Consider the following 20,730-nt stretch of genomic DNA (forward strand, 5'->3'; position numbering starts at 1 on the left):
GCACCACTGCCTGGCCATCGTTTATTGCCTGTCCTTAATTTTCCTGCAGAAGGTGATTTTGAGCTGCTTTTTTGAACCACAGCAGTCTATGTTCTGTAGTTTACCCATAATGCCCTGAGGGAGGGAATTCCAGGATTTTTACCCAGTGACAGTGAAGGAATGATGATATATTTCTAAGCCAGCATGTGAGTATCTTAGTGGGAAACTTACAGCTGGTGGCGTTCCCACATATCTACCGTCCTTGTTCTTTGAGCTGGAATGCACCTTGGATTTGGAAGGTGCTCTCTTTGGTGAATTTCTGCAGTGCATTTTGTCGATAGTACATACTGTTGCTGCTGAGCGTTGATGATGGAGGGAATGGATGCTTGTAGATGTGGTGCCAACTTAACAGCTACTTTGCCCTGGACATGTTGAATGTTGTTGGAGCTGCACCCATCCAGGCAGGTAAGGAGTATTCTACCACACCCCTGACTTGTGCCATGCAGGTGGCGAACAGGCTTTGGGGAGTTAAAGGGTACTCACCACAATATTCTTAGCCTCTGACCTGTTTTTGTAGCCACTGTGTTTATGTGGTAAGTCCAGTTGAGTTTGTGGTCAACGATAACCCCAGGATGTTGATAGTGGGGGATTCACTGATGGATGGTAACACCAATTGAATGTCATGGGGAAGTGATTGGATTATCTCTTATTGGTGATGGTCATAGCCTGGCATTTATGTGGCACAAATGTTGCTTGTCACTTGTCATCCCGGGCCTGGATATTGTCCAGATCTTGTTGGGGTTGAACATTTACTGACTCCTCAGATGTTGAAGCAGTCTTTGACAAGAAGTAGGTTCAAATTTTGGAATTTGTGTACAAGTCTTTTCAATATTTTTCTGTGTCTTGCAGCTTCTGTGACGGAGCAACAGGAGGAAGGCATGGATGACTGGGTCTGGGTGGTATCCGTTCCTCCCGTGAGTTATTTAGAGAAAATTTAACTTTACATGTCCGTGGAATGCACCCATCCCCACCTAACTGGTCACAGTTTAAGTGAACATTTTATGCACTGACATTTTGTTAGTTATTGTTACATTATGCCACACACAGTCAATGACTGAAGGGAGGCTTTTCTTTTCATAGCACGTATAATATAATGATCATTTCTGATGACAATATGGATCCCAGTAGGGCCAAAGTAATACACCTGTGTCAAGTCATTTCATTCTGAGTAAACTTATCTTCTTCTGATTGCAGGATAATCCTGCTTTATCTTGTGTACCAGACTGAATTCTATTTAATCTTCCAAGCACTACTTTCTGAGTTCCAGGCTACTTTTTGTACAAACCCTGTTTTTCCAATTTAGAAGCCTTCTCACTTCCAGTTCTTGCTACATAATCATGGGACACAAGTATTGTCATTGCATCATTATACATCATCATCATTTATCCACACTACTGACATCTCAGTACTTGACAAATCCCATCGCAAGTTTCATATTGAGTTCTTTAATGTCTTGTGCTATTTTTCCTCACAAGTTTAAAATAATGTTGATAGGGAATAATTGGAAGAGTCCCTTTTGGCTGGTTCAAATTAAGGGACCAACAATGAAAGCTAAAAAAATTCAAATTCCCATCTTGCCCTTGGGACACCATTGGAACTTAATGTACGTTAAAGCTGAGAGTTTATTTGAGCATTAACATGATTTCTCTCTCAGCGAAGTACAGCATTTATTGCATTGCAATCCCATACGTACAATACTTAAATGGGTTCAAACTTATTTACTTCAAATGGATAACAGCTGCACAAAATATTACACAAAGGACTGTTGTGAAATTCATTAAGGATTCACAAGTGATATTTGCCAGTTGCAATTTCAGTCCTGATTGGCAGCTCCTGGGCTGGTTTTATACATTGAAGTCCCTGTAGCTTGTCACTACAGTGACAGAAGAAGGATGATTGATTTTTAGATTCCAACATCTGATTTTAATATTTGGGATTTCCATGAACCAAAATTACTTTTTATAAAAGGAAAAACATTGTCTTAAAATGACCTTAGCAAGCAGCTAATCACAGAACCTGGGCGAACTCTGTGCAATCAATGTGGAATAAACAAAACTGTCTGAGCTGAAGCTAACATTTTATCAAAGTTTACTGAAACTCAGTTTAGGATGAAGAATCTGCCATCTCCTAGGTTTAATTTCCACCTTTGTGTAAATTTTAATATGCTGGACATAGAACCTCGCCTACGATTAGCAAACCTAGAGAAACATAACTTCCACAGTTAGAATGCACAAAAATAAACTTATACTTCAATGAACTACTTTAATGACTGAAACAAACTGGAGAAAGCACTGTCTTAGCTTCTCAAGAAGGAAAAGTGCCCAGTGACAGAACTTATTAAAAAGATACGTAAAGCTATTGAGAACTCAAAGAACAAATGGAATATTCATCACTGCCAAGGATACTAGACTGCAATTAAACAATCGTGGTCTCAGGTTAAAGCATTCATGCCTCAAGGACATGCTAAGAACTTTAAACTGTATATTTCTGTCATCATCCTTTTGAACTGGAACTGAAGCCTTTAAAATGTAAGCATACATGTTTGAAATTATATTTGTATCATTTTTCTTGGAATTGGCATCTAATAAAAATGCTCTTTTTTTCACTCAAGTAAACGTTACGGTTGGCTCCTTACTGTTTCTGACGAGCTAATTAATTATACTTTAATTGGGGAAATCTATAACTTCATGCTAAAAATGCGAAAATGTTGGTTGCAGCTAACCAATGAGATTGGAAAATGGTAGCCAATGGACCCCTTCTCATCCAGTCATAGCAAGCTACAAAGCTCGATCTGTATGTTGATCTCTTGCAACAAGCACAAAGGCTCCTGCTGCACCCGGTGAACCACAGAGTAATAGAGTCATAGAAATGTACGGAAACAAACCCTTTGGTCCAACTCGTCCATGCTGACCAGATATCCTAAATTAATCTCGTCCTGTTTGCCTGCATTTGGCCTATATCCCTCTAAAGTCTTCCTACTCATATACCCATCTAGGTGCCTGTTAAATATTGTAATTATACAGTCTCCACCAGTTTTCCAGGAAGTTCATCTCATACATGCACTAGTCTCTGTGTGAAAAAGTTGCCCCTTAGCTCCCTTTTAAATCTTTCCCCTCCCACCTTAAATCTATGCCCTCTAGTTTTGGACTCCCCCACCCCAGGGGAAAGACCTTGACTTTTCACCCTATCTATGCCCCTCATGAATTTATAAGGTCACTCCTCAGCCTCCGACACTCCAGGGAAAATAGCCCTAGCCTATTCAGCCTCTCCCTATAGCTCAAAGCCCCAACCCTGGCAACATCCTTGTAAATCTTTTCTGAACCCTTTCAAGTTTCACATTTCTTTCCTACAGCAGCGAAACCAAAATTGAATACGGTATTCCAAAATTGGCTTAACCAATATCTCTACAGCCATAACATGACATCCCAACTCCTGTATTCAATGCATTGACTAATAAAAGCAAGCGTACCAAAGGCCTTTTTCACTACCCTGTCTACCTGCGACTCCACTTTCAAGGAACTATGGACCTGAACCCCAAGGCCTCTTCATTTAGTGACTTTCCCCAGGACCCTAGCATTAGGTGTATAAGTCCTTTTCTGATTTACCTTACTGAAATGCAACTCTTCACATTTATGCAAATTAAACTCCATCTGCCACACCTTGGCCCATCGGCCCATCTGATCAAGATCCAGTTGTACTCTGAGATAACGTTCTTTGCTGTCCACTATGCCACCAATTTTGGTCTCATCTGTAAACGCACTAAACATACCTTCTAAATACACATTAAAATTATTTGTATAAATGACAAAAATACTCTCAAAAATGTAAGACACTATCATATAGTTATCAAGGAAAGAAATTGCATTTATCCCTACAGCTGTAATTTTGTTCAAAATTCACTATAATTGTGAGGTTGCAGAAAATCATAAGATCAGACAAGAGGACTAAGGTGGCAGAAACCTCAAAGCAGGAACCTGTGATCAAAGAGAGTGGTTTACCTCATAGCAAGTAAGCCACCAAAGGGTCAGAAGAGCACTTCTGTTCTCAGTCCTGTTTATACAATTGATTTTCACAGGTCACCCTGGCCCTTATCTCCTTGATCTCCTGTCCTTCCGTCCTTGCCTGACAAGAAACTTAGAACTTTCTACACATGGCTGAGTTAAAATCGCAGTCATGTCCAGATAGAGCCATCAAGACCTGTTGTGCATGTATTAAAAATCACACAGCCAACAGTGCCCCAACTCTCACCTTGCAAATTTGGGCACGTCTTTAACAGTTGAACAAGTTGACATAAAGAATTATCATTTCCGAGTGCATAAGTGTTTGGATAAGTAACCATGGTGATTTAATTGCTCATCCACTAAGTCCCTGCCAGATGGAGTGGGGATTTAAAGATGACCAAGATAATCACTAATCACCAAATTGACAACAACAAGAGTTCTAGAGATGTCTAACACAAGTAAGATCATCACTAATGGAACTGTTATATCAAAAACATCCACTCCCTCCAGCACTGACGCTCAGTACCAGCAGTGTGTACTAACCACAAGATTCACTGCAGAAATTCACCAAAGATCCTCATTTGGCACCTTCTAAACCCATGATCACTTCCATCTAGAAGGACAAGGACAGCAGATCTCTGGGAACACCACCACCTTCAAGTTACCCTCCAAGCCACTCACCAATGTGACTTGGAAATATTATAACTGTTCTTTCACTGAGGCTGGGTCAAAATCCTGGAATTCCCTCCCTAATGGCTTTGCAGGTCAATGCAGGTGGACTGCAGAAGTTCAAAAAGGTAGCTCACTACCACCTTTTCAACGGCAATTAGGGATGGAGAATAGATGCTGGCCAGCCAGTGACGCCCACATCCCACAAAATGAATATTTTTAAAAAACTGGCACTCATAGATTAAGCATGAGCTTTCAGGATGATGGAAAATTTAAGAGATACCAGCAGCTTCTATGACCATAGAAAGTACCAGTAAAAGGACAGTGAATTGGTAATTGGAAGAACACATGGTATTATCTTGCTGTGGGATGGGATGAACATGAACAATCTACCAGGGTGAGGAAAAGATGGTTTGGAAATAACAGTGTCTGAAGGTGGTAATCTGTTTTAGAAACTTAGGAATGAATTGCATGAGTAAGATAACTTGAGGCACTGTTGTTCTGTCCCACTCTGAATTTATATGATCCAATCTGTCATAGTGGGCAGTCTTGTTTCTGGTTTTGTACTGTATTTAGATGGAATCTATTTCAACATGTTGGTTATTGCATCGATGATTGAAAACCAGGCTTCTCATGCTTGTCTTTTTTTTGCTTGTCCTAGCACTGTAACTTTGTCCCAATTAAACTGATGTCCTTCTATTTTGGAGTGTATTGAAATGAGGGAAAGCTAGCTGCGCCGTTTTACTGTGAGTTGGTGTTTTCAAACACCAATGTGATAAACAACCATGTTGAAATAAACCCCATCTACGTACCACTGTGGTACAAAACTGGAAACAAGACTGCCCACCATGACAGACTGGACCAGATAAAATCAGAACGGGACAGAACAACAGTGCTTCAATGGAGGTTAGACAGCACTGACGATGTCACCTAGAGGGGAGACAAAACATTTTCATGAAAACCAGTCAGCTCAGCGAACCAACCCACAACTCCATCACAACCTGAGCTGCAGATCTTTGTTAAAACATTGAGTAAAGTGGTGGACCTAGTTCTGAGGGGAAACAGCCCAGAATTACCTGCCCAGGAGATGAAAGTTGTGCAGATTAGATGCGTGTTTAATATGGGCAATGAGGGTTGTTATTCCTCCCCCGTTCAGAGGAAATGAACTGAAACAAGTGCACCAAGGGCATCCTAATGTGGTCTGAGTGGAAGAAATAGTTAGATGTTACTTCTGGTTGCTGAAGGAGGACTCTGAGATAGAGCAGCAAGTGGGATCATGCAAATCCTACGCATTAGGTCACCCCTTCATCCATAGGAATGACTTCAATCACCATGGCAGCAGATTCACATCGATTTCAAGGGATTAGTAGAGACGCAGATGTTACTAGTGGTCATGGGTCCCAACTCCAAGTAGTCCAAAGTGGTGAACATGAAGTTGGCATCAGCAGAAGCAACGTTAGACCAAATGAAAGGTGAAATATTTGCCAGGTACAGGAACCCCCCAAAAAGCCATGAGTGATAATGGTCCACGGTGGCAAAAGAGTTCAGAGAGTACCCAGGATATCACAAAGTCAGACATGTGAGATGGCCTTGTATCACCCTACGACAAACATGCAAATGGAGAGACTTGCACAAACCCTGAAGCAAGTTTTAAAGGCGTCTCAAAGGTGAGGATTCATGAGGATGGTGAATCAACAAGTTCCTCTTCACGTACTGTAACATGCCACACACGATGACCCAGTGCTCGCTGGCATCCTTAATGTTCAACCGCCAGCAGAGACCAATGCTTGACTTACTGTATTTAGAGAGAGACCAGGGAGCTGGTAGGGAGAGTTCAAGAAGGACACATGGCCAAAAGGGCAGGAACCGCAAAGTTGAGGGAATTCCAAAGAAATGTCCAGAAATTATATGTCTGAAGAAAAATAGGTTCCAGTAATACTGGTGGCTCAAACAGGACCAGTGTTGGATACAGTGCAGATCAAGGATGAGATAGTCTGGAGGAGACAAGTGGACCAGCTGGTCACAGCATCTCACCAATAGAATAAGTCACTCAGAATACAGAGCTGGCCCGGGGGGACTAGTGGTGTCAACCATCATGTGTCTCTGAGCTAGGGTTTGTCATACCCAGGGAACAGACAATGGCAGCTTCACAGTGAAACAGCAGACAATCAGAGAGAGAAGCAATTGTTGAACTGCAGGAACACCCAAAGTCTAGACACTACACCAGAAAAGACTCCTGAGACTAGGAAATGGTTTCCTAGAAACGACCATCTCCCTGAGAGATGCATCGTGTCGATGTAGACTACAGAAGCAACAGCTTGCATGAGGGCGTGGTCATTTTACAATGTTTACACTGCTTTTGTAAATGTACGTGATTATGTATGTATGTTGGCTTCAGTACCTGCATAATATTTACAGTTGTTGCATGTGTGTTCATTAATGGGATATTTTAAAATAAAGGGTAAGAGGCATAATATGTATGTTTGGAGGTCCATGCTGCCCCTTTAAGAAAACCAGGCCAGGTGACTTAAAGCAGGAAACTGGGGTCAGTCTAGCTACAACTGTGTAGTTGTGAAGACCATAAGACGTAGGAGTGGAAGTAAGGCCATTTGGCCCATCCGGTCCACTCCAAAGACATAACCTAAATGATTTCTGCTTCAAGTTTTTATAGGCCTAATTTGTGGTCTTTTTATAATTTATAATTGGGCTCAAACATAATAAATAATACATTTTAATCTTGAACACAGTGAAACATTTCCAATTGCTGCTATCTATTGACTCTTTACATACTCTTTCAATTGTTGTCTTCCTCTCCTGGTTGCCCTCAAGTCTTTCTCCTGACCTTTGGTCACTCAATCCAACCCTTGTCTTCTTTCATGATAATTCTGATTCCCATCATCTCATCTAAAACTCAGTGTCAAACTGATTCTACAACAAACCCAAGTCTGACTTGCAACCGTGACTCCCATCTCAATTTCTCTCAGAATTAAATCCCATCCTATCTTTGGTGCTACTTACCTGAGCACCATTGCAACATCATCAGAGGCCTAACCCTGGAGCCCAAATAAACATAGGTCTCTTCAAACATCACTGGGGACATTGAAATAACACCTCATCTGGACACTCTTAGCAATCAGGTTAGGACTGGGATGGGATGAGAACTACACTCAATGACAGTGACCACCTTATTTCTAAGTCATTCTTTTCACTTCATTCTGCACAACTCTACTTCATCACTGCCAATTTTCCCCAAATTTCTTCTTATGGCTCTCCTCAGGCTAAGCTTCATTGCACTTCTTTATCATTTTCATTCCCACTGCTGAAATAAAAGCTACAATTGCACCTTGGCTCCATTTTTTTCTTCTCCTTGTTCACATGCACATGGTCCTATATTGTCACATACAGCTGGAAAAACCTGAAACATGATACAGACCCACTTCTGCTCTTTGTGCCAGAAATCATCTGATGAAGGGCCTAGGCCCGAACTGTCAGCTTTCCTGCTCCTAAGATGCTGCTTGGCCTGCTGTGTTCATCCAGCTCCACACCTTGTTAACAGGGGGAGTTTGTCTGTTTTCAGACACAGACATCAATGGTAGAGGCTGACATTAATATTACTGGCAGAGGACATCAGAGATGAACACAGTGGAGCTTATGCACAGGGATTTGTTCGTTGGTCGGCTATTGTGGTGCAGTGTAATGCTAATAGCGAGGGTACAATTCCTCCACAGCTGAGGTTACCATGAAGGTCCTACCTTGTCAACCTTGCCCCCATCTGAGGTGTGATGTCTCTCAGGATAAACCACCATCAGTCAGTTCTTTGTAATGAGAAAGCAATCTTCTGGGACCATAGCTGCTTTACTTGTCCCAACATTGGATATACATAGTGTCATTGACACCAGAGGGAGGTGATTGAATTATTTTACAGTCTTCCCCTCGTGTCCGTAACAGAGAAGGTTTTTAATTTCTTTTTCATTTCTTATCCCTTTTAGAAATAGATAGAACTATGTTTTCTCAAACTCTATTTGTAAAATAAAACTTCTAAATGACCCCCAGCAACTGTTTACCATATATATTAATGACTTGGAGGCCGTAAATGTACCGTAGCAAAATTTGCGGACAGCACTGAAACAGGTGGAAAGGCAGGTGAGAGGGATGCAAACAGTTAATAAATATTCTGATCCCTACCTGGCCAGAACAGAATCACTTGCCTGCCTCCTGAAGTGCTCAGTGCACAGGGACAAGGTATCTTGATGAAGAGTCTAGGCCCGAAACGTCAGCTTTTGTGCTCCTGAGATGCTGCTTGGCCTGCTGTGTTCATCCAGCCTCACATTTTATTATCAAGGTATCTTGATGTTGTGCTTTTGATATTGGGACTTGTTTGCCCTTAAAATGATCTGTTGTGATGAAGCAAATTTGTCCCTGCTAAGCCAAAATGAACAAACCTCAGGCACTTCTTTACCACTGTCAAGCCATCTCTGGGAAATGGTCTTTTGCAGCTTTTGCGGTTTCTCATCTTCGGCAGTTGTCAATCATAAGTGATTGTACTGGCTCTGACCAAATTGTAATACATCATCCTTGAGAACTCTTGAACTTTATAGGCAAGTGCAGCAAAAGGAGTGTTTAGAGCAATATCTTAGTCTTTGTGTGGGTTGGGAAATCTACACAGTGTCAGACACAATCACCCTTGATATCTGATTTATATCTCACTTCAAAGCTGATTAGTTGTGTCATCTATAATCTGCTCTACCAGAATGGATGTGATTTGAATCTCACAAATTGTGATGATATCAAGACCTGGTGATTATGACAGTCCTGCTGCTACTACGAGTCCATTGGTATCTACTCGGCAGAAGATTTCAAGAAGTCAAGAGGAACAATGTTAGCATTGTGGTGTGATTGTGCCAATACATGGAATTGGTGACTTGGAACCAATAAGGACTGTAGATGTTGGACGTCAGAGTCAGTAGATGTGAAGCTGGAAAAGCAAAGCAGGTTAGACTGCATCCAAGAAAGGGTTTCAGCACAAAATATTGACTTTCCTGCTCCTTGGATGTTGTCTGACCTGGTTGTGCTTTTCCAGCTTCACATCTATTGACATGGAATTAGTGATCTGGTATGAGCTGTGAGATAGTCTCTTGTGGGCTATACCAAGGAGCTCCACTTGCTGAGGGAAATATCTTTCCGGATGTCTAGTGGAAGTATATTGGCACAATTCCAGCATTGATCTTAGCTTTTAGTGTGCGTCATTCTGCCTTTTCAGGTTTATATGGGTCTTATCACTTTACACCAGAGATCTCCAACCCACATGTCACAATCAGCTGGTTGATCACAGAATCACTAACAGTCAATCTCAGTCTCAGTTTCATATACATCGCTCATGCTCCCTCAAAGCTGTGTGCCCACACTGATTATTATGACACTACATGACTTCCACTTCCAGAAGGCTGGCTTGGAGTTCAGGTGTCCATGCAGGGTGTAGAAAAATTACAGGGATCACTGCTACCTGCTTTTTATCTTGATGAAAATGCATCCCTGGCTAGTGATAATGATGAGTGATGAACCTGGACCATCCAAAAATAAACTGAAATGTGCAAATTCCATGTGGAATGGGAAAATAAATTTCTGTTCACAATGTTAAATGATGACAGCATTTGCCTCAAAGTATGTCGAAAGGTAAAAAGGGATACTTGAATAGCAACTCACAATGTTGAACAGAAAATTCAAGGAATGTTTTCTTTTGCTCTGAACAAAGAAAGTTGACAAGCTAAAGACCATTTGGCAGCCCAACAGTCAGTAGTTCTTTCTAAACCAGCAATGATGTTGCTTTTGCCACATTCTGATAAAAAGAAACTAAATCATTCACAGATAGTGAAGTAATTAAAGGTGTGATGACAGTGGTTGCTGACTCTTTATTCAAAGACTTCTAAGAACAAGAAAGAAGCAAAAGCAGCAAGCCACTATGATGCCACCCGAATGTTACAGGAACAGCAACTCATATTCCGCTTGGGAACCCTGCAGCCCAATGGTATCAATGTGGACTTCACCAGCTTCAAAATTTCCCCTTCCCCCACCGCATCTCAAAACCAGCCCAGTTCATCCCCTCCCCCCACTGCACCACACAACCAGCCCAGCTCTTCCCCTCCCCCCACTGCATCCCAAAACCAGCCCAGCCTGTCTCTGCCTCCCTAACCTGTTCTTCCTCTCACCCATCCCTTCCTCCCACCCCAAGCCACACCTCCATTTCCTACCTACTAACCTCATCCCACCTCCTTGACCTGTCCATCTTCCCTGGACTGACCTATCCCCTCCCTACCTCCCCACCTATACTCTCCTCTCCACCTATCTTCTTTTTTCTCCATCTTCCGCCTCCCCCTCTCTCCCTATTTATTCCAGAACCCTCACCCCATACCCCTCTCTGCTGAAGGGTCTAGGCCCGAAAGGTCAGCTTTTGTGCTCCTGAGATGCTGCTTGGCCTGCTGTGTTCATCCAGCTTCACACTTTATTATCTTGGATTTTCCAGCATCTGCAGTTCCCATTATCTCTAACCCAGAATATGTCTTTTGTTGCTTACACAGTAGCGAGATGAGTGGAACCTTTCACTAGAGACATCTTTACAGCTACTACAGCAAGAACTGAAGGAATGTGAATGCTTCTGACTACAGGTCAATGAATTAACCAACATGATCGATGCAGTCCAGCTGATAGTTTCTAGGTGCATAAGGACATAACAACTAAAGAAGATCTTTTCATATGTCTGTCCGTTCAAGAGAAAGCAAGGATAAAGAACAAAAGGGTTATAATATCTACAATAAATTCAAAATGGTGTGTGGTTGAGAAAAACAGGATGCAGCTGCTCAAGGAGAAGTAGTAGATCCAGGAGATATGCCTGCACCAGGAGATGCAGTTGCATTGTGACATACAACTTTTACAGGAGATACTGCTGCTCTGGGAGAAACAGATGCACTAGGAGAAACAGATGCTGTAGCAGAAGCATCTTTCCCAGGATATTCGGCTGGACCAGGAGATGCAGCTATTCTAGGAGGCATGGCTGTACCAGGGGAAACATCTGCATTGAGGGATACAGCTGCACTGGGGGATAAAGCAGCATGGGGTGAAACAGCTGCTCCAGGAAAAATAGCTGCCCAAAGAGAAACATGGTGAAATGGCTACTCTGGCAGAAATAGTTACACCGGGAGATAAATCTGCCTCAGAAAATTCGACTGCACCAAGATGTCCAGCTGCAATGGGAGAAACAGCTGCACTAGAGGCAACATAGAAAATAGGAGAAACATAGAACAGAGGAGCAGGGTTACTTATTTACCTCAAGACTTCTCCACCATTCATTATGAATGTGAGATGGTATCAATTTGATATCCTAATCCTGCCCTCCCCCCATATCCCTTGCACCCTTTAGCTACAAGTGCTTAACAAAATGTTTTGACCTCAACACTTTCTGTGATCATGAGTTCCACAGGCTCAGTATTCTTGGCGTAAGAAACTTGGCTTCATCTCAGACCTAAAAGGGTTATCCTTTTTCCTAAAACTATGACTTCTGGTTCTGGAGTCTGCCACCACTGGGAACATTGTTCCAGCATCCGACCTGTATAGTCCTGTTAAAATTTTATGCGGTTCTATGACACCCCTCCTTAATCTTCTTCAATCTCTCCTGCCATTCCAGGGATCAATTTGATAAACTTTTGCTGCATTCCCTCATTATAAAAGAACATCCTTCCTCAGATAAGGAGACCAAAACTGCACACCATATGCCTCAGCTTGCTGGGGTGATTGGTATTACTTCCGGTTCTGCTTTTCAGTAGGTTGTACACAGGGTCTCATTCAATATGTTTGTTGATGGAGTTCCAGTTGGAATACCAGGCCTTGAGAAATTCCCTGGTGTATCTCTGTTTAGTCTGTGTTGTTATGGATGTGTTGTCCCAGTTGAATTTGTGTCCCTCGTTTGTCTGTGTGTAGTGAGACTAGTAAGAATTTGTTGAGTCTCTTGGTGGCTAGTTGGTATTCATACATTGTCAGTTTTCATCCGGTTTGGCCTATGTAGTGTTTTCTCACAGTCCTTGTGTGGTATTTTGTATATTACCCCAGTTTTGCCGGTTTTGCATTTGGGTTCCTTTACATTTGTCAGTAGCTGTTGTACGGTGGTTGTCGGTTTGTGGGCTACTCTGATACCCAGGGGTCTGAGTAGTCTTGTGGTCATCTCTGAAATGTCCTTGATAAAAGGTAGGGTGATTAGTGAGTCTGGTTATGTTGTGTTTTCCTGTTGTGGTCTGTCTCGGAGATAACAGCGGATTGTGCTTTTCGGATATCCATTTCTTTTGAAGACTCCGTATAAGTACTCCTGTTTTGTTCCGAGTTGCTGCAATGTGTTGCGGCTCATTTTAATAGTGTCCTGATGCAGCTATGTTTGTGGGAGTTGGGGTGGTTGCTGGTGCAAACGAGTATCTGATCCATATGTGTGGTCTTTCTATATATGCTAGTCTGGAGTTCCCTGTTATTTTTGTGTTCTACCATTACGTGCTGGATGGGTGGTCGGTTGTTGTTCTCTTCTTCTTTCATGAATTTTATCCTGGTAAGAATGCTATTTATATGTCGGTGTGTTTCTTCCAGTTTTGTGTGAATAATAATCACAAAGGTGTCATCTACGTATCAGACCCAAAGTTCGGGTTGTACAGTGGGGAGCTCTGTCCATTCTAACCTTTGCATTACTACTTCTGCAATCAGTCCTGAAGTCCGGGATCCCATTGGTGTTCTGTTGATTTATTCAGTATATGCTGTCGTTGAAGGTAAAGTGTGCTGAAGGTACATTCCTTCAAATGGTACAGCTAAACACAACTCTATTAAGAGTTACAGGAGCTACTCAGATGCTTTTGCTGGAGAAAGATATAAATCTTACTGCAGCGAACGTATTGTAAGCCAGAGATTTACTAAATGGGATAAATCGAGGACGTGTGCCCATTCCTTTGCATAATGCACACATAGAATATGACCCAATACGTAATATGACAGCTAGAATTGTTCAAAAATTATCCATGGATGAAGATGAATTACTTCTCTGTAATGATTTGGCCAGAGTGAAAATAATACTCTATCTGTAATCACAGAGAGTTGGAGAGTGGTTAAAGAAAAGGCACAGTTTATAATACAAAATTCAGGTACTTTTCCATCATATAGGATGACCAGAGCAATGGCTAAACCAAGTCCACCATGAGAGATCAAAGTGATATCAAAGCAAATATTAGAATACCCTTTTCTTTTTCTTTAAAGATGTGGATAATTTAAAAAGAGTGTTTTAGTAAGTCTTGCTGAATTGAGGCTCAACAAGCAGATCAGAAGTTCAGGAAGTCGGCTCCCCCACCCCACCCAAGTCAACCCAGTAATGAAAAGTCCTTTCACTTCACACTAATCATGGAGCACCAGTCCACCATGAGGATGGCCGTGTTGACGAATCAAAGGCAGGTGTGCGCAGGGTAGGCATTTGAAAGCAAGAGTTCTTTTGTTGCCCTAGCTAGGAATGCATTCAGCTGGAGTTGGCAAACTGAATACTGAGACAGCCTGAAGATATTACAACAGTGAACACAATATTCGATGCCACTGGAATGCAGCCTGAGCTTTATGTTGCATAATTGAGAGAAGGAACTAAGTGTCTAAATGGACACTTGTTAGAGGAATTAAATTGCTGCAGCAGCTAGACTCCAAACTCCCATTTGTTTGTGGAGCTGGACGAACACAGCATGCCAGGCAGCAACAGAGGAGCAAGAAAGCTGATCTTTCGGGCCTGGACCCTTCTTCAGAAATGGGTCCAGACCCGAAACTGCTCCTCTGATGCTGCCTGGCCTGCTGTGTTCATCCAGCCCCACACCTTGTTATCTCAGACTCCAGCAGCAGCAGTTCCTACCATCTCCCATTTATTTATGCTTGTTTTCATGGCAAGGTGAATTATGTAGTACGCTCTGATAGATATCCTGTGACATTTTTACATCCAGTCCAGGTTGCTTAAAAGATGGTAATCTGTTTAGGTAGGTGGTGGGACGGCTCCAGATAGATCTATTTCTGATATTACTTCACAGTCAAAGAATGAACACTCAAATGATTTTTTTAATGAATGCTGTTCAATACATTAGTGCTCCCTTAAGTTAGCTTCGTGAAAATTGATCAACGAAATGGCTTTGTGGGTCAGACAACCACACGATGGAATCAGAGGGAATATAATAACAAATTTCAAGGAAAGCTTGCATAGTGAAGGACTGGGATGTTTTTCCTATTGTGTAATGTAAGATAACATTTTGTTCTTTTTAAAATGATTTCATTTTCTGTCTTTGACTCTAGTTGAAGTCAGCCACTTATACAATTCAAAGCCTTCCACCGATAGTTTCTCCCGAAGAACTGAAGGAAGTGCAATTTGAGAAGGATGAAATCAAATATAGGATGAACACTGTGGTAAGGACTCATCAATCTGTAATCTATAAAGCAAATTTTCCTACTCCATTTTGCCTGATTCTTGGTGAGTGGAGGGAAGTTCAGAGGAAAGCTATCCTGTCCCATCACTGAATCAGTTTCATTATTTCCTTTCAGAAATATAATCGGGTATACACAGGAAGTCGTAGACGCAGATACTATCACAACAATTAAAAGGATGGGAAAGGTTTAGAGGGATATGGGCAAAATGAAGACAAATGAGCCTGTCTTGATTAGAGGCATTGCATGAGAGTAAAAAAATAAAACTTAACATGAAAGAAATAAGAGAGTGCAAGAGAGTAATGAAAGCAGATTCCACATCTTTCTTAAAGCAATTTTACATGTACTTAAAGAATTCATTTACAGGTCGGCATAGACAAATTGAGCTGAAGGGCCTTCTTCCATGCTAACCCTGCATTTGCTCATTTCCCAATAAAATACAAATAACAAGAATACAGGAATGCCACATAGTTTAAAAGATGGCCTTTACTATTGCAATTTTAAAGAGCAATGGAAATCTGGAACTCAGTCTGTCAACATGTTATTGAGACTGGGAGTCAGTTGAACTTTTCAAGATTGTTTGGCAAGGGGAATTAAAAGATATGAACCAAAGACTGCAAAATGAAGTTAAGATGCTGATCAGTCATGATAAAAATGAATGGAGGGGACAGGGTAAAGGTTCAGAATGCCCTCCTCCTGCCTCTATGTTTGATGATGAGAGGCATTGCATGAGAGTAAGAAATAAAACTTTACATGAAAGAAATAAGAAAGTGCAAGAGAGTAATGAAAGCAGATTCCGTATTTTTCTTAAAGCAATTTTACATGTACTTAAAGAATTCATTTACAGGGTTCTGAGAAGAAAGCTGAGGGTGGGACAAAACTGAATAGTGTTTTCAAAGAACTGGCACAGGCCAAATAATGACCTTCTGTGCTGTGAAATTCTGTGATCCCATGGATTATACTACTTTTCTTGTTTTCCATTTAGAAAGCTGATTAGATAACTATTATATATTACATATCAGATTTAGGCCCTGGGTCAGAGGGGCACAATTTCAAGGACAGCAAAGCATGAACATTTAACTTGCAATGAGATTTCAGTGCAATACTCAGAGACTGCTGCATTATTGGAGATGTTGTGTTTCAGCTGATAGGTTTAACTAAAATCTCATCCTGAGATCCTAAAGGAGACCAGAAAGTTCTCTTATCCCCTAGCCAACATTTAACCCTCAACCAAAGCCATACAGATTAACTACTCATTTATCCTACTTGTGAGATCTTCTTGAGCATAATATTAGGTGCTTGTTTTGCTGCTTAAAAACTTCGCAAACTTACTCACCATCTATAAAGTACATTGATAAACTGATATATTTATATAAGTTTTATATTCTTACATTGCTGCTTTTGCTTGATAAATTCAATTCATATTTAAATCTAAGAGATGAGATTTATTTTGGGATGTTTGACCGGTTTTTGAAGATGGAGGAAGGTGCAGAAAAATCTTAACACTTGAAATAATTAACAGAAAAGCAAGATATCCTCAAGAACTTAGAAAGTGAATATTCAACCTGTTGAACTGACAATACAGAAAGAGTGGTAACTAGATTAGGAGAGGCACAAAAGACCCATAAGCACAATGATCATTTTAAACATCTTTTAAATTTATTTCTGTTCTTTGTATATTAAAAAATTGTTTTAAAATGTCTTTGAAATTAATTAGCATATAAATGCATTGCATTAATTTGCCTACCTTTTGCTGGGCAGAATTCAGTAATCAGTATACAATAGACAGATGGTTAAACTTGCAAAGTGGACCCATTTTCTCTTCTTCACGTTTAACATTCACACCTATCTAACATCATTATCCCTCCTTTATCACCATTATCGCTGACATTGTCTTATGCTGTGGACATGCTCACCACCTGTTCCATTTGCTCCTCTTCAGCTCTGTCGTCAGCATATAAATCATAATTTTTCAGCTCCTTTCAGTTCAGAAGAAGTCATACTGGACTCAAAATGTTAACCCCTCTTTCTCTCTCTCCACAGATGCTGCCAGACCTGCTGAATTTCTTCAGCACTTTCTGTTTTTTACTTCAAACTTCCAAGCAGTGTTTTGCTTTTGGTTGAGTTTGCTTTATTTCCAAAAGAATGTGTTGACTCTTCCTGCCTGCCTTCTCAGGCACTATATGCATATACAAATATATAAAATAGGAGTAGAAGCCCCTCAAGCCTGTTCTGCCATACAATAAGAACATGACAAATCTATTTGTGTTTCAAATTCCATGTACCCATCTACCCCCGATAATCCTTGATGTCCCTGACTAATAAGAATCTATCCACCACTGTCTTAACCATAATTAAGGACCCTACCTCTACCACCTTCTAAGGCAGAGAGTTTCAAAGTTAAAGGGTTACTAAAGTAATTAACTAAGAGCCCTGTCATTTGGGACTGGGTGAGTCACCCAACCTCCTTTATTCCATTTTTTTAATATAGTAAGTAAGCAGTCTGCAGTTCTAATTTTCACTTGAATTCCCTTTCAAAACCACTCATTAAAATTAACTCCAAAAAAATTACATTTCTATTCTAACATCCACAAGCTAAGGACCTCCCAAAGTGCTTCACAGCCCATTTTGAAGTGCAGATACCTGATTTGTTAACACAGAGACGTTACAGTAGCCCACAAACAGTTAATTTGATAAATGACCTGGTCATTCATGTCAGAGATGACAGTGGAAGAGTAAGTGTTGGTCAGGGATACAAGAAAGTCTCATTTTCGTGATATTTCAATATTACTACAGAATATTTTACAAACACCTGTAAGGGCACACAGCCTTATTATCCAACATTTCCTGACACATCTGCCAATGTAGTATACTGTATCCACTGTACCCAGTGTGGCTTCCTCTGCATTGGGGAAACCAAGCGGAGGCTTGGGGATCACTTTGCAGAACACCTCCACTCGGTTCACCTCCCAGTTGCAAACCATTTTAACTCCCCCTCCCATTCCTCAGATGACATGTCCATCATGGACCTCCTGCAGTGCCACAATGATGCCTCCCGAAGATTGCAAGAACAGCAACTCAAATTCTGCTTGGGAGCCCTGCAGCCCAATGGTATCAATGTGGACTTCACAAGCTTCAAAATCTCCCCCTCCCCCACTGCATCCCAAAACCAGCCCAGCTTGTCCCCTCCCCCAGTGCATCACAAAACCAGCCCAGCTCGTCCCCGCCTCCCTAACCTATTCTTCCTCTCACCTATCTCCTCCTCCCACCTCTAGCCGCACCTCCTTTTCCCACCTACCAACCTCATCCCACCTCCTTGACCTGTCCGTCCTCCCTGGACTGACCTATCCCCTGCCCGCCTCCCCACCCATACTCTCCTCTCCACCTAGCTTCTCCTCCACCCATCTTCGGTCCACCTCCCCCTCTCTCCCTATTTATTTCAGAACCCTCTCCCCATCCCCCTCTCTGGTGAAGGGTCTAGGCCTGAAACGTCAGCTTTTGTGCTCCTGAGATGCTGCTTGGCCTGCTGTGTTCATCCAGCTTCATACTTTGTTATCTTGGATTCTCCAGCATCTGCAGTTCACATTATTTCTGATTTCCTGACAGTGCAGTTTCCTTTTAGGACAATATTGTCATCTCAGCTCAGATTACATGCTCAAGTGTCTGGGATACAGCTAAAAGCACCAACTTCTGACTTAAACACGACAAAGATACCACTGAAATAAGAATAATACCCTGCTCCCAGCTACAGTCCTTTTTATGCCAGTGATTGCTAGAGAGAAACAGTTCATCTGAAAACTGCACACATCATTGATCTGTGATTGAACCAGGTAGTCTTCGGGCTGGCTGGTTTAGTATCTTTATTTGTGAAGAAATTCACTGTTGAATTTGTGTCAGAATCTCAGAACGCTTCCCTGCTAGCCTGTTAAGGATTGACTGTATTTGGAAGATGAACATATTTGCATTGCCGATATATTACCATGCTAAATATTTAACTCGTAACTCAGGGTTATATGCAAATACAGCCAGTGTCCCTAAAGCTGTATAAATTATGCAAATTTAAAACAGTAACTGACAGTGTAATTTAATATCCTTGCATTAGATTCCCTCTACAAAATATACTGTACAAAACCTATCAACTTTCTAAACCTGTGCTTACAGTTCCAAACTCACCGCATACATTATCCAAAATCTGTTAGCTGAGACCATGGGATTTTCATGTGGTTTCTGATTTCGCACTTAGAATAAGATTTGGAATTTATGAGGGAAGATTCTATATGATCATTTTTCAAGACTCTTTTGCAACAAATCCTCATGAAATTGGATAGTCCCTGCCAGCAGGATTCGGATTGTGTACTCAGTTTGTGCCCATTCCAAGTAATGTGGGCAGTATGCAAACTTCATTCTGCCTGCTAATTAAAATGATTATGGTGTGCGGCAATGTGCTATTGTATGATGCAACAGCAGTGGCAGGTTTTGTGGGAGGTTAGCACCACTTGAAGATAACCTGCACAACTTAAACCAGATTGCACCTTTTAAAGGTAGGCTGCATTCTGGCTGCAGCAAGGACTTGAAGTGGTGAAATAAAAGTTTCTGTGCAAGACTCAACTTTAACAAAAAAGGTGCAACAGGACAGAGTGTACCCCAAAATTCCTTATACAGCACTGGGAGTTCTTGCTGCAGAAAGTGCTTAGGAGCACAGAAGTTCTCTTCCCTCAGAGGGGGGCCAGGTGCCTTCTAGGCAGAACACCCGAAGCTCAAAAATCCATATTACAACTACAAGTTATCTTGCACTGTTCTTTTGATTTAACAATGTTGACAAGCCGTTATCTTTAGGACTCTGGTCTTTCGTTGATTCAATAGTGATCAGGTGGATTAAGATCTTTTCTTGTATTGGAATTCGGGATGCTTCTGTCTGCACTGCTCTCACAGCAGCAAACTACAGCTCATTCATTTTGAAGGTGTGTCAGGCCGTTTACCTCTCAATTGAAAAATTCCTGGTGGCACTCTGACTCATTAATATAAAAATCTCACTGCTCCAAAAGCAACATTGGCTCGCAATTAAAATCTGAAGCACTAGATTTTTCCAAGTTGTAGAATTCTCCTGGTACTTCATCTAAATAGCATTGACTGACAATGACTGCAGTTTATATTCCAAGTTGGAAAAATATGTGGTCCCTTACACTTGTATGAGAAGGTGCAGATTTGGACATAGAAAGGACTGCCTGCAACTATCTTGCTTGGAAAGACAATGGAGCCAATTGATAAATATACAAATGAGCAATATTTTAGTAGCTGCTTGGCAGAGCTGCAAAGAGAGAGAGAGATAAAGAAAATGGTAATGGCAAGGAATGGAATTTTATCTCTCTGTCTCTCCCCCCAGGTCCTCCTCATCATCGCAAAAGCCAGCACCAGTCATAATGTTCCTTTTAGAATTATATCCTTTATCTTATTTTGCCTCTTCTCATTTTTGCTACCCTTCCAGTCCTTGCCAATACATTTCATGATTCTTTGTATTGAATGTCATTCGTCATGATCCACCCATTTCCCC

General features: G+C 41.4%; 1 protein-coding gene across 2 annotated transcripts in view; it reads left to right on the forward strand.

Annotated features, from left to right (window-relative positions):
- Positions 1 to 20,730, forward strand: part of LOC125454434 (uncharacterized) — a 112,662-nt gene that overhangs the window by 38,921 nt on the left and 53,011 nt on the right. For both annotated transcript variants that reach the window (XM_048535173.2, XM_048535174.1), the window contains 2 exons: positions 889 to 953; positions 15,051 to 15,161. In XM_048535173.2, coding sequence (XP_048391130.1) covers positions 889 to 953; positions 15,051 to 15,161 — 176 coding nt within the window. The remainder of the gene's footprint in view (positions 1 to 888; positions 954 to 15,050; positions 15,162 to 20,730) is intronic.

This window comes from Stegostoma tigrinum, chromosome 7 (assembly GCF_030684315.1).
Source record: "Stegostoma tigrinum isolate sSteTig4 chromosome 7, sSteTig4.hap1, whole genome shotgun sequence".
In the NCBI taxonomy this organism is placed as follows: domain Eukaryota; kingdom Metazoa; phylum Chordata; class Chondrichthyes; order Orectolobiformes; family Stegostomatidae; genus Stegostoma; species Stegostoma tigrinum.